Raw genomic sequence first — 15,682 nt, 5'->3', positions numbered from 1 at the left:
GACACATCAAGGATAGTTCGGCGAAGCGTTGATTGTAAGCTTTAAGATCGTTTCCGACCGCTTTCAAAGCTCTTAGTTCTTCCTCAAGCTTTCGGGTTTCTTCGCGCGGAAAATATTCAACAATCATCTTTTCCTTTAGATCGGCCCAAGAGAGGGCATGAGCTTCATCGGTACCCACCGATTGAACATAGGTGTTCCACCATGTTAGAGCAATTCCGGAGAAAGTGTGAGTGGAGTATTTGACCTTGTCTTGGTCCCGACAACCGCTTATGCTAAAGACGGCTTCCGTTTGCTCAAACCATCGGGTGAGCACGACCGGTCCCCCGTTTCCATCAAAAGTGTGAGGTTTGCACCCCATGAAAGCTTTATAGGAGCATCCCTCGTTTGAGTTTCCGGCTCCATTGTTGTTGTTGTTGTTGTTGTTGTTGTTGTGGTTGTTATTATTATTGTTGTTGGATGAGTGACCGGCCATGGCCGCATCTACGGCGGTAGCTATCATCCGTTCGAGAGCTTGTTCGGGAGTTTCATTGTGGCGTACACGACGAGGAGCCATTGTTCCTTCAAGACACAAGAATATCATTGATTAGTATTCTCAATAATACTAACCGTGATATAGAATAAATATAAAGGGAAGTTTTTCCTCGACTCGCCTTAAATTCTTTATGTCATAATGTCGGAACGTTCATGTGAGTCACCGTAATATAATCCCGGAAATTATATTACCCTGATTCATATGTGCATTCGACATCATTTCATATAGTCAAGGTGGCGTGTCAATCAAATTAAACAACGTGAGATTAAGATGAACTAAGAGTAGATATGAGTAGAAGCGTTCGAGTATAAATGCACAAGTAGTCAAGTAATTCCTACTTCAAGTCTATATGCCGGTTGTAGTCTAGACTCACCAATGTACCCTATGACTCGGGGTTGACACCAATGAACTCTAAATCCCTACAACCAACGCTCTGATACCATCTGTAGCGACCCGACCAAATCGTCATTGACGGCGCCGTCTACTTAGGTCCCGTTACGTGGTCATAAGTCTTTAAAACAACGTTTGACCAAAAGATATGTCGCATTCATTTCAAATGTAAAGGTTGTTCAAGTTTACAAGAATAGTTCCACCACAAGTTACGATACAAAGTTTTAAGTACAAATGAAACTTATGCGACACAATTTAAAAGTATCCAAAAGACGCTCCATGTATGCATATATACTCGACATCCAATGCAAGTATCAAAATAATGAGCGGAAGCATGTATCATGTATCGTTCAAGGACCTGAGAAAAACATAGAAATCTGTCAACGAAAACGTTGGTGAAATCATAGGTTTAAGTAAGTAAGTACAAGTGAACTACAAGATTTGCATCAATGAAATAATAGTAATACATTCCAAAAGTTTGTTTCACGAGCACCCAATTATCAATGCTTAACATTTCCTTCCATTGAACCCCATCACTTAGTGCTAGAACATACACTGTTTCTCGAAAATATATTTCATTCGTAAACGGTAGCGAACCGTTTGAATGAGGGTTTGTCAAACCCATATGGATCCATACAACATAAGTTCTCGCTTACACCCGGCAAGTGTAACTAATGATAATCGAATTGAGGATTTTGTTCTAAACTCGTATGTAGAATGTTTGTTTTCCTGTACTTGTGTTCACTTAGTAAAAGAAATGTTTATGTTTTCTCATCCCAAATGTAAGTTCAAAAAGAGTAAGAGTGGGACTATGATCTCACCTTGAGTGCACGAGTAGTAAAGTACTTCGACAAGTAAACGTGTGCAAAGAACAATGCTAGTCTTGACCTAAACAATAGGTTTGTATCAATAACGGTAAACACGATAGGTCAAAGATGTTCAATTAGTCCTATGGCTCGTTACGACTCAATAATGTAGCATGTGAATCAAGTTGTCATGTTTCATGCAAGATACAAGTATAAAAGCATGTTAGAACGATTGCACAACCATTTGGTTAAGTTTGATTAAAAGTCATACTTGGTCAAAGTCAAAGTCAACGGGGTCGGGTCGGGTATCCGACAATTTTTCTAAGTTATATAATCATATATGAGCATGTTGGCCAAGTTTCATGTTAATCGGAGGTCCGTAGCATAGCAAACATTTTTACGTCAAAAGACAACCCAAACAGCCAGTTTTAGTACAATGGGACGGCGTCCCAAATGGCTAGACGGCATCCCACAATGAAGGGTGGGACGGCGTCCTGATATCCTAGACGGCGTCTAGGTTCAAAAGGCGGGACGGCGTCCCCAGTATCTGGACGGCGTCCTGATCGGTTTCCAGGCCCTGTTTGCTGTACTCCTCAAATGGACGAACCAAAACACAAACAATCACATTTTATGATCCGCAAACAATTAGAACATGTATTTTATATCATCGGAAAGCTCTTTCGACAAGGAACGCAACTAAGCACTTTTCATCAAGCAAAAACATCATATACTATAACCGAAATCCTGCCAAGTGATCAATAGAGGTTTATTTTCAAGTTTCAAGTTCATCAATTGCAATTTAAGTTTCGGGAATCCAATTTATACATATGATATGCCGTTTTGAAGGTAATGAAACATGTAATACAACTAAACACTTATCAATAACATTAACAAGCATTCAACGCATCAAAATTTCGTTTTAAGAGTTGTCAACCCTAACCAAAAGTTCACAAAATCAATAATCGCGTTTATGAAGTTTCTTTAATCAATCTATACATCAAGATGAAGCTAATGATACTAGTAACACTTTTAAAACATGCACATTAACAATCTAATAACATTTGATCATCCAAAATCAAGGATTTAGCAAGTAATTTTCATAATGAACTAGTTACACCAAAAACAACAAATCGAGCATACAAATTACATACACGACATCACAATGAGCCATAGACACTAATTAACATACTTTTAAGTCAAGAACACAAATTTAAAGAAAACTAGTGTTTTAGAAATGTTACCCAAACGAGATGAAGTTGGTACCAAAACGAAGAGGATGAAGAGAGGATCACGAATATGTAATTTATTTTGTTGTAAGCCTCCTAGATCGAATTTAGATGATGATTGAATGAATTTGGAAATTGGGTGTGTTCTTGCTAGAGAGAAAGAGAGAGAGAGAGAGATGGTTGAATGGTGGTGATTGGGGTAGACTAGGTGACCTAGTCAACTAGTTTGTCCCGTGTCAATTTTAGTCCCTCGAGTTTGTAGTCGGGTGCGGAAAATACCTAAACGGAATATTTTAAAACGCGTATTAACGGGAGATGTTATAGACATGTAACGGAGTTTAAATTAGTATAACGGAAAAGAAAACGGAAAAAGGCGGGATGTTACAAATAATAATAATAATAATAATAATAATAATAATAATAATAATAATAATAATAATAATAATAATAATAATAATAATAATAGTAATAATAATAATAATAATAATAAGAATTTAAAAAAAAATGAAGACTACCTCATATAATCCCTTTTTTTTTTTTAAAAAAAGCCACAATACAGGCTCGAACCCGTGACCTCTTGAACACATGAACAACCACTTAACCGTCTATCTGTTTCCCTCATTTCTGTTTTATAACACAACTTAATTTTACTTATTCTGTCTTATTTCTGTTTCTAATTTCCTGTTCTTCTTCTTGAAATCACCTCGATCAGAAATCATCACGCACTCTCATATTGAGTTATCAATTAATCTAGGACCTTTAAGAATAACAGAAACGAATTAAAGCAGATGATTAATTTAGCTAAGAATGAAATAAATAAAAAAGAAAAATAGCTGTAGTTTGAAGAACACGATAAACAACTTAAAATCAAATTCGAAATTTTAGGACGTTTCAGACTATACTTTCAACATGAAAATGGTTGCAATTCAATCCTATAAAATTTCTGTATCCTCAATTGAATTTGAAATATAACAATTAACTCGAATTCGATGGAAGAACAAATGTTGACTTTTAAAATCCAAAAATTTGACTCGATAATTTGAAGTTGTTAGATGAAATTGGACAATGAAACTTTGCAGTTAGATTAAATGAAAACTTTCTAACAACACTGCTTTAATAGATTTTAAAATCCAAAACTTTGACTCGATAATTTGAAGTTGTTAGATGAAATTGGACATTGAAACTTTGCAGTTAGATTAAATGAAAACTTTCTAACAACACCGCTTTAATAGATTTTAAAATTTGTTAAGAATTCGAAGGATTTAATAAAATGTACACGAGCAGGGGACTAACAGTGTTCTTCGATTTTTCTGAATTAAATTCGATTGAATGGAAAGCTGTAAAGGGTGTTTGTGATTACTAGAAATGGGAGTATGTTGAATGATGTACCAATCGACTGAATTAATCAATTAAATATAGAATGTGATTCTTATTTTCTCAAACAGACAAAAGGGAACAAATGATTAACAAAAAAATAAAATAAAAATCGAATCAAATATTTATTTGATTTGTACTATGGATAACGATATGAAACGGCTTGGAGACAGATTGTATCAATCATCTACAGCCTTGAAAGGTATTGAAAACTGCTTTATGTACGTTCTCTGTATTTATATATGTTTATCACAGTATATATATATATATATATATATATATATATATATATATATATATATATATATATATATATATATATATATATATATATATATATATATATATATATATATAATCTATATATTTCGTATTTTATATCCATATATATGTTTATATATCTGTATTAATATATCTATATTTACATTAAATAATTACTCTTATTAATTAGTAATTATAATATTATTACACTTAATATTATAAATAACAATAAAAATTTATAATCATATAATTGTATTAATAATTATTATTAATGATAATGAATATAATATCTATAAAATTAATAATAAGAATATTATTTATAATTATATAATACTAATTATAGTAATAATACTAATTAATAATAATAATAATTTTAGTAATAATAATATCAAAATAATACTAATAATAGTAATTTTATAATAATCAATTGTATAAAATTTCATATTTATGTATTATATAATAATAATAATAATAATAATAATAATACACATGTATTAAAATTCCCATCTATATATTTTATATTGAAAATAATAATATTAATACTACTGATATTAATATCAGTATTGGTAATAATAATGAAAGTAATCATAATAATATTACTATAACAATTATGTTTTAATTATATTATTTATTATTAACTATGTAATATTTATTAATCATATAATATATATCCTTTATTGAATGTTTAATATTTATACTTTTTATATTTTTTACAATATATATATATATATATATATATATATATATATATATATATATATATATATATATATATATATATATATATATATATATATATATATAATCATCAATTATTCATAAACATCATATTTACACAATATATATATATATATATATATATATATATATATATATATATATATATATATATATATATATATATATATATATATTCATTTTAATAGCAGTTTAATTATTCTATATATTACTTTTACATTTTCAGTTCAAATAATTATATTGTATTTTATTATTTCTAATTTTTAGGTAAGCTTTATATTTATTTTTACAATATATATATACAAATAATTGTTCGTGAATCATCGGGAATAGTTGATGGTCAAATGATTTTATTAACATAGTTCAAAAACTTCGAGACTCAATTTAACAGACTTTGCTTATCGTGTCGTAAACATTTAAAGATTTAAGTTTAAATTTGTTCAGAAATTTCCGGGTCATCACACCAGCCCATTTTGTCTCGCCCTAAATGGAATCCCTTAGTTACGCTGCGCCCCAACCCGAGTCCCCACGTCCGCTTTTCTCTGCCTGTAACCCAAGAAGTTGGCTTTGCTAACACAACATTAGGGCCGTCCCCTTCATTCTATATTGACTTGGATCTCTCAGTTACTGATTGCTGCTATCCTCACTGTTAGGAATTACGGACCCAAACAAGACCGGTGATTTAAACCAATCACCAAACCCACAACGACAAACGATAAAATAGAGCATAACGATAAATGTAAACGACACGAGATTTAACGTGGTTATATCCCAACTCCAAAACACAGAGAAGAGTTTACTTCACGGGCGCAAACCAGAGATTTTTCACTATAATTTTCGTGCACACATTTACAGGTTACATGGAGTTATATTTATAGGGGAACACAAAATAATAAACAACTTATTGGACAAGAAAAATATCTTCCAGAATATTCGTGGCCATCTCAACTCTCACATTTGGTGACATTCATGTCACCATTGGTGACATGCTTTCCTACAGCAAACCAATAAAGGGTCGACATATATTGTCGCGTTATGACCTACTAGCTCACGTATGAAACATTTAGTGTCACAAATGATGATACTTTATCACCAAATGTGACCTCAAGGTGTCCCACATAATTTATTTAATTTCTTCTTCATATCTAACAATATCCCACTTGAAGGAGACTTTTAACAAACCCCGCATCGATCTTCAACAGAAAATCCATCACACTTGTCAACTATGTTTAAACACCCACAATAACTCTAGACTAGCCGACTACCAACTCCTTTTGATACCGCCGGATGAGACACCCGAATCACGCCGCATTTCACTCGTTAACCCACGAGCAAATGAAGTCTTTCGACACCAAAAAAACACCGCTGAGCGATAATCCAATCTCTTAGTTACTAGCTTGGGCCATCTCGGTTTCTACGCCACCATCTTCTAACACGAAGATCATCTTCTTACACTAGAATACCAATTGAAGTACGCGACTCTTCAGTTATAGGATTCTTCATGAGACTACACCGCCTCACCAATCACTCTAGACATGTCCAATCCCGAACACACATGTCAATGATCACCCTCGTACAGAATTTCACCGTCTATCTATGATTTTCCTTTCCAGCAATCAGAAAATCCAACATACACCCTCGTAGACTCTTCATCAAGGCTTCTAGTGAGAACACAGTCACAATCTCAAAATCTACTAACTTTTCAACTTTCCGCTTTCTCGCTGGTACACTGACTTCCTCATAGCTATGAATTTCACAAACCCATCTTCTCATCCCAAGCACGCTCCCACTGTACGAGTAAGAAATACAACCGCGGCTATTTGAGAAAAAACTTGGTTCGTACCACCAGTCAGTCGCAAATTTCTTTGCCATCGGAGAGTAAAACAAGTACTCGAAGCCCTAGTGTTACCCTGAATCATCACACTATTCTTGAGAACTTTGAAGAACAACGTCGCATAATTATCTCCACCACTCTACTAGTTAACTAACTCCCACTAGCTCGATAACTTCTGTCGATTACTAAACTCAACCGAGTTCCCGACACCCTAAACGATCCTAGAAAGCTCAAGTTCCATAATATCCCAATCAACTTGGAATATCTGACCATACGCTTGGTCACCCAGTTTCATAACACGCAAGCACCAACTTCCACCGATAACTCCCACTGTCGACTTTCAACCCGATGCATCTTGTTCGTTATTCACCCGATCTAACCCGAGAGAAAAACCACCCTCCTGAGCTTCCATAACAAACCAACATCTTTGAAAACACATGTCGTATCGCTCGAAGTTTCATGAGACAAAAACCCGTCTCGCACTCGCGTCATCAAACTCGAAAAGGTTTAACCCTGAAACTGCCCAAATTCGAAAAATAATAACAGAAACTCCAACGGTCCGATCAACCTCAAATTTTTACCACGACTAGATCTATGTGTGCATCATCTCCAGTCCAAAAATCAAGTCGATCCAACGGTAGACGAACCCACAATTAATTTTCTTGCATAGCTGCGCAAACAAACCCCAAAAGGATTTTTCCTGACGTCTTCAATTTTCGAAAAAATATATCTCCAAATTAAACGGTCCGATCGGTACGAGTCTTGGATATATTTTAGAACTACATGTCTAACACCTACACAAAAAGTTTCACGATGATCCGACGGTTAACGAACCCTCTATGAATTTTTGACCACAGCTCCGAAATTAAACCCCAAACCGAGTTACTACAAATTTGTAAAATCGTATCTCCCAATCCAACCATTCGATCACTTTAAAATTTGGTATACAACAACATCAGTGAGTCAAAAACCTACGGTTAACATATCACGGAGATCCAACCGTTAACGAAACCGGTACGAATTTTCTACCACAGCTGCGCCTGAATTCCGAATTTTTGAAAAATCTCTTTCACAACAAAAAACTATCAATCCGACTACCGACTCCGTTATCACCGCGAATCACCACAATAATCTTTTATAATCATAGACCAATTTTAATAGATTATCTCATGAGTACATAGACATACCCGTGAGTTCTTCGCGATCTTTTCAACTAAGCCCTTTGATCTCGATACATGTTGTACAAAACCCGTCGTCCGTTCACCATGCTTTCAAATCGCTATCGCTCCCACTCGAAACCATTAGCTCTTGATACCACTAGTTAGCAATTACGGACCCAAACAAGACCGGTGATTTAAACCAATCACCAAACCCACAACGACAAACGATAAAATAAAGCATAACGATAAATGTAAACGACACGAGATTTAACGTGGTTATATCTCAACTCCAAAACACGGAGAAGAGTTTACTCCACGGGCGCAAACCAGAGATTTTTCACTATAATTTTCGTGCACACATTTATAGGTTACATGGAGTTATATTTATAGGGGAACACAAAATAATAAACAACTTGTTGGACAAGAAAAATATCTTCCAGAATATTCGTGTCCATCTCAACTCTCACATTTGGTGACATTCATGTCACCATTGGTGACATGCTTTCCTACAGCAAACCAAAAAAGGCTCGACATATATTGTCGCGTTATGACCTACTAGCTCACGTATGAAACATTTAGTGTCACCGATACTTTGTCACCAAATGTGACCTCAAGGTGTCCCACATAATTTGTTTAATTTCTTCTTCATATCTAACACTCACTCTCTACTTGATGCTTCATTTGCATGAATATTGAAGATCGATCATGACTTTTCTAAAATAAACACATTACATGGGATTATATTATATTATGATTAAATTTAGATTAAACATTAATTTAACTTAAAATTTAGTAAAACATTTTTTGATGTATAAAAGGTTATGGTTATATTTTGAAATATATTTCTCTAGTTTTGTAAGTTTTTGACAACAACATATAAAAAAAAACTATTATGAGATTATAAGATCTTTTGTCAGAAGTTCACAATTTATTCAAATAGTTTTGGCCACAAGGTTAATTAGTAATTTATATTTATTCAGACTACACTTTCAGTAAATAAAACAAACAATAATTGATTATATATGACTCATTCGGCATAAACGTTAAATATCCAGATAGGCAATATTCAGATTCAGAACTCAATGAAGAAAAAACCAAACATGACCTTTCTTACTTATTGTGATGTAAAAGCAAGCGTTTTACAAATGAGAGAATTTAAAAAGTATAACGATCAATGTACCCATATTCAACAGTAATTTTGAGTTTTCTAATTGATATATAGTAATATGCTTCATTTGTTCCAATTTAATTGTCTTCAAACAAATATAACAAAGTTTAAAAAAAAAAATATTAGTATTTATTTTATTATATTATAAACAATAATAACAGTTTACCAACAAATTTGTTAGAGTTCATATTCATATTTTGATAATTTGCTAGCAAAAACATGATAAACTTAATAAAATTTATTTTCTATATTTTACAATAGAACATGAGAAGGAAGGCCGTGTGATGCTACAGTGTGGTAACTTTTTGGTACGTACTAAATTAATTGTCAGAAATTAAATACAAGTTAATTGTTCAATGAAACAATAAAATAATAAATAGTCAACATATAACATGTATCTAAACGATTTTAAAAGCCACGTATTTTTACATTACTATTGAAACATAAAAAATTAAAAAGCTCGTAGCCTAGCGGTATTCGATGAACCATTAAACCATAAAAGTTGAGGGGTTAAGCCATGTCGTGAGCGTATTGATCTATTAATAGTCGTTTGGTGTGTGAGTTAACGTTCTTAAACAATAAACTAGTGAACGTAAAAGGGAAAGAAAAAAGAGCAAAATATCGAATTTACTCTCATGTGACTGAATTTAATAAATACTTTTGGCGTTAGTTATTTTCATGGGTTGGTGGTTATTAAAATGTACAATTAGAATTAAGATGTCCTAAAACTTTAATGACAACCCTAAGAATCGTCATTAGAAAATTTCGAAAAATTAAAGCTTGTTGGTGTTAGGGATGAGTTGTGTATCTAGTAAATACTATCGGACCAAACACATCGAAAAAGTAACCTTGGCTCATTATTGAAATTTCCAACAAATCGCAGGGGCCTTTGGTGTAAAATTGTAATCTGTGAAAATCAAACCTTCAATTTAACCTACAATTCAATTTTGAGTTTATAATTATAATTTCATCTCAGTTTTTCGATTTTTGTTCGATGCTTCTCTTTTTGCCGCTTAAAAATCAATACTAGATTCCGAAGGGACAATGACCAGGTACAAACCTTGTTTATATTCATTTATAAGTATCATATTCAGTCTTGAAGGAAGTATTGTGTATATTGGCATACATTCAATTGCATTTGGTATACATGCATTATTCATTGAATTGAAATACTATCTTAAATTTCAATCTCAATGGTATGGTAATTAGGGCTGACTCGCAGAAATGGCATAACATTACAATTGTTAGTTGTATTTACTAACGAAATTTTAAGCCGAGTTTATGCTAAATTAGAAGTTACTGATATGTTCAATACTGGATATCAATAACTATAAAATGATTCAACAAATGATAATATAGAATCCAAACATCTCCTACCCAAATTAGGGATTGCATATGCAACGTTAGATTTTTTTATCCCCTGCGCTTCACTGAAGAAATTCAATTATTCGTAACAATAGCAGAGGCATGATGACTTATTGGATTCGAAATGCTGTCGTATACGATGATGGATTCATTATTGCCAATGTCATGTAACATTTAATAAATTACGCTCTTAAACATAAATCTAATCAATTGTAATTTACTACTCTGTACTAAATAATTACTTCACCATAACAAATAAGCAAAATTTACTAGTAAATTACATATGGTATTACTCTAAGATAAAGTGTGCAGCACATATGTATGTGTATTATCGAGCAACTACTTCCGTAATGGTTAAATTGCTAACTGAACCTGCATTATAAGTGCTTGAAGTGAAATCTGCTACAAGTAACTCCCCTTGCATGTAAAATGCTGGTTGTTTAGGTGTTGGCGGTGAACCCTCATCGTCCAACATTCGAACCACAGATGACATGTTTGGCCTGTCTCCGGCATTTTGTTGGACACATAGCAACCCGACCTCAATTGATCTTAAAACTTCAGGTTGATCGCAGGAGTTCGCTAAAACTTCATCAATGAGTTCCATTGACCTTCCTTCATTGTATAAACTCCATGCCTGAACATAAATTTAGAAACATATTAATGACTGTTTATAAATTTGGATGTATTAGGCTAATTTGGTGGTATAAAACTTTTTCACTAGCGAACTTACATGACCGATAAGATTATTGTCATGCTCGGGATGGATAAATCCTCTGTTTTTCTTCCCACTCACCATCTCCAGCACTAAAACGCCAAAGCTAAATACGTCTGATTTTATTGAGAAAAGACCATCTAGTGCGTACTCTGGGGCCATATAACCACTGCACACAGCAGATTATTATGTATATAATTATATTATAATTTATACGGCTCTATTGAGTCGACATCAATCGTCGATTTATTGGCGACTTGACTGACTTTTAGAGCCTAAATTAAATTCCAGGCAGGATTTAAAACCCATGGAAATTTGATTCTACAATTTTCATGGCGTCTATTATTATTTTTATTTTAGTTTTTTTCATTTTTATAAAAAAAAAACTTTTTCCTACTTAAAGGCCGGAGGTCCTCTCGGAAGCAATCTCTTTATCCGTCGAATAAAGAGAGGGATGACTTTCTCTACTCTTGAGAGTGTTTCACTCTGGGTGGAGAAATGAGTTGTCTTTATTCTCGGATAGGGGAAGGATTGTCTACATATCACCTTCCCCATACACCACTCATGTGGTATTGGGTTTTGTTGTTGTTGTTGTTGTATATTATAATTTATAATTAAAAGATAGTGGACTGAAGAAAGAAAGACTTAAAAATCAGTTGGTCTAAAGGGCTTACTATGTGCCAACAACTCTGTGTGTGTTTGCTTGAGTCTCATTTCCTCCAAAACTTCTAGCTATCCCAAAGTCTGATATTTTAGGGTTCATATCCGAATCTAGTAGAATGTTACTGGCTTTAAGATCTCTATGAACGATTCTTAATCGTGAATCGTGATGCAAATAAAGAAGTCCACGAGCAATCCCTTTAATAATATTAAATCGCCTTGACCAATCAAGGACCATGCTTTGTGTTTTCTCTGCCCAAATTGTGTTGTTTAAATAAGTTTACGGATAATCTCTAACCTTAGGATTTTAAGTAAGTTTGCATATATATGATTCTCACCAAATATGAACGAGTCTAAGCTATTATTCGGCATGTATTCATAGATCAACAATTTCTCATCTCCTTGTATGCAACATCCCAGAAGCTTCACAAGATTTCGATGCTGTAATTTTGAAACACAAATGACTTCATTCTTGAATTCATCAATTCCTTGGCTCGAAGTCTTGGAATGACGCTTAACTGCAATCTCTGGCCCTTCTTTTAGCACACCCTGAAGATCAATCTTCACAATGTGAGTAACTTTGATAACTTGAGGCCTAATATAGGTTACTAGTTCTTGGAATATAATTCCTCTGTTAGATTCATTATATTTTTATATTTTTGTTTTCCCTTTTGTAAGTATATCAACACCACTTAAACTTAATAAGAATCCTACTATAATTGATAACCTACCTTATAAACAGGTCCAAATCCACCCTCTCCAAGTATATTGTCAGTTGAAAAATTCCCAGTGGCAGAAGCTATTGTTGAGAAGCTAAACAGTGGTAGCTGGCTTTCAGATACATCTATACATTCGAAATATGCATCAATTCACGGTACATGCATACTACTCTAACTTCTATCTATTTTTATAATTGAACTGGACCAAATTTTACTAATGCATGTGTTCAATTTCTTACCTCCCACCATTTGTTCAACATGTTTCGGTTTTCTCCTTGCATACCAAAACCATGTAGATACCAAGCCGATGATCAGAACAACCGGAATGATTACAAGTAACATAATTTTAGCCTTCATTCCTCCTTTATTTTTGGAACTTGATTGACCAACTGCATGATATCAATGTAACGATAATATTAATGAATTTTCAAGCTTGTCACAGCACAGCATTGTTTGTTTTTTTAAAAATGTTTTTGTCAAAAGGTGTGTGAACCATGTCTGTAGAGAAGATGTGGCATAAAGGTCCGTGTGCTGAAAATTGAAGACTGTTTGTCTGCCAAATGTAATAAAAGTTTCATTTTTGCCAATAAAAATAAAATTAAAATTAATGTAATAAAATAAGTTTTTTGCATTCAATACATATATTTAAGTCTAAGTTAATATATTTACAAAAATTTGCAACCTCACAATATTTTTAAACAATGTCATATCGGGGAAAAGTATTTTTTTTTTTTAAGTTTCATACAAATATGTTAGATGTTTAACATGGTATAATAAAAGTTTCATTGACTTTTAACATACATACGATTTCTACAAAACTATTCATTTAAGATCCATAAATTTTTTAAAACTTTATAATATACACATGATTAGAGTAAATTTAGTATCTAAATAAATAATAATAATAGTAATAGTAATAGTAATAGTAATAGTAATAGTAATAGTAGTAATAATAATAATAATAATAATAATAATAATATTTATTATTATTTTTATGATTACTAATAAAGCCTATATATAAGAAATTTTTTGGTTTATTTGTCTTATATGTTTTGTCTGCAGCAATTAGAAGCAAATTTCTAATGCTTCGAGATTGCAGACAAAATTTTATCTTAAGTTTTTGGAAAAACAAACAGTCCGCATGACAAATGTCTACCTGCTCACAGACATAAGACCCATAAAGGTTAAAAAACACCAAAGTAATTTCAGTTTTTTTACCTATTTCAGAGGAAGCCATTCTTACAAAAATATCGTGACCACCAGCGCCTGCAGGATACACGCGAATGTCCTTAAGGTCATTAAGCCAATGCACACAATCCCTTCCTCCTAAACTATTATCTGGATTCGCATAAGCCATACAAGAACAATTCTTAAAGCATTCAGCTTCACATTCTTTCAGGCTAATACTCATGTTAAACCATGTATTCTCTGTGTCCGGCAGTTCAACACCAGAGTACTTAATAAACCCATCCGACCCATTTTTGCATTCCAATGGTGTTCGCCTAACGCAACCACCCGACTGATCTGAAGTGCCCCAACGCTTTTCGTTTCGCGGAACAAACCTTTTATCATCCAAACAAGCACAAGACTGTGTAACCGTATTAAGGCTGCATCTTCCATACGCACCACATATGTTATATGTATCACAAATATCTCTGGGTAATGATATACTAGGTTGCCACTTCTTACTATCTTCTACCCAAAACGAACCTTCTAACTGCCCTGAAGAATTCAAGGTAGTCCTAACTAACATACTACTATTTTCAATAATATAACTAAACGACTCTTCACTATCTGTAACAACCACTTTGAATACTAACGTCAACCTCCGATCAAACTGAGAAACACCAGTTAATCGTTGATTACTCCATGGTCCACCTCGATATGTAACTACTGACCCTTTTTTTAATTTGTTTTCAGGATAACCGCTTATGTCAGTGCCCCACGTGAATTTACTTGGAGATGGATCTTGATTATTCTTCCATGACGATAGGCGCCATTCGATACCCCTTAAGTAATCTCTTCCTAACTTCATGCCAGGTAAAAGAGTATCGGTTAGATAATCAAAACTCTGCCAGATCATCTTCTCTTGTGGGTCCATCAACACTAGATTTCCAGTATCTTGCAGATTTGCGTGCGAAATCTTGGTAGTTGTGTTCGATGACCAAATCATCGTATTATTGTTAAAGAGAACCAGATTTCCAACATTAGTAATATTCAATACAAGTGGTGCTGATGCATTTGTTACTGGGTGGTCCCTATTTGCAACCCAAACAACTGTTTTAACACTAATTTTCTTGTACCAAATACCGAGATATTTGTTCGCAGAACCATCGGGCTGGAAAAATCCCAGCTCGAAAATTGCGGTTGGCGACACCAATGTGTCGTCATTGGTTAATACCTGTGACCTCGAAATGGTGTTTAATTCAGTAGCATGAGTTTTGTGAAAGTGAAGTAATGAAAACAGAAGAAATAAGATTCTTAGGTCCATCATGATGAAGTTCATTTTCAGCAATTAATTAATGAAATAAAAACAGTTCATGATTAATTAATTTATATTTAAAGTCAAAGTTAAAAATATATAATGGTTCAAAGTAAATTCATTTTCATCTACTGTTTTTTATGTGACTTAGAATCACTTAATAATAATCATTGTCTTGACCATTGGGTATTTGGATTGACGGTTAACACAAAGTGGTTTTGAGAATTGGTTTGGCGTGTTGCGTGGGATGATATG

The 15,682-nt window shown here is 33.3% G+C and overlaps 1 protein-coding gene across 1 annotated transcript; it reads right to left on the bottom strand.

Annotated features, from left to right (window-relative positions):
- Positions 1–11,083: 11,083 nt before the first annotated feature.
- LOC139886005 (G-type lectin S-receptor-like serine/threonine-protein kinase At4g27290) lies at positions 11,084–15,436 on the bottom strand. The gene is made up of 7 exons (XM_071869753.1): positions 14,164–15,436; positions 13,185–13,334; positions 12,958–13,070; positions 12,565–12,775; positions 12,241–12,478; positions 11,585–11,735; positions 11,084–11,488 (listed from the first exon to the last, which is right to left on the bottom strand). Exons 1-7 carry the CDS (start codon positions 15,434–15,436, stop codon positions 11,183–11,185), a joined length of 2,442 nt encoding a protein of 813 aa, XP_071725854.1. The 3' UTR covers positions 11,084–11,182.
- Positions 15,437–15,682: the final 246 nt, after the last annotated feature.

Source organism: Rutidosis leptorrhynchoides, chromosome 1 (assembly GCF_046630445.1).
Source record: "Rutidosis leptorrhynchoides isolate AG116_Rl617_1_P2 chromosome 1, CSIRO_AGI_Rlap_v1, whole genome shotgun sequence".
Taxonomy (NCBI): Eukaryota; Viridiplantae; Streptophyta; class Magnoliopsida; order Asterales; family Asteraceae; genus Rutidosis; species Rutidosis leptorrhynchoides.
This window is presented reverse-complemented; position numbering and strand designations above follow the sequence as displayed.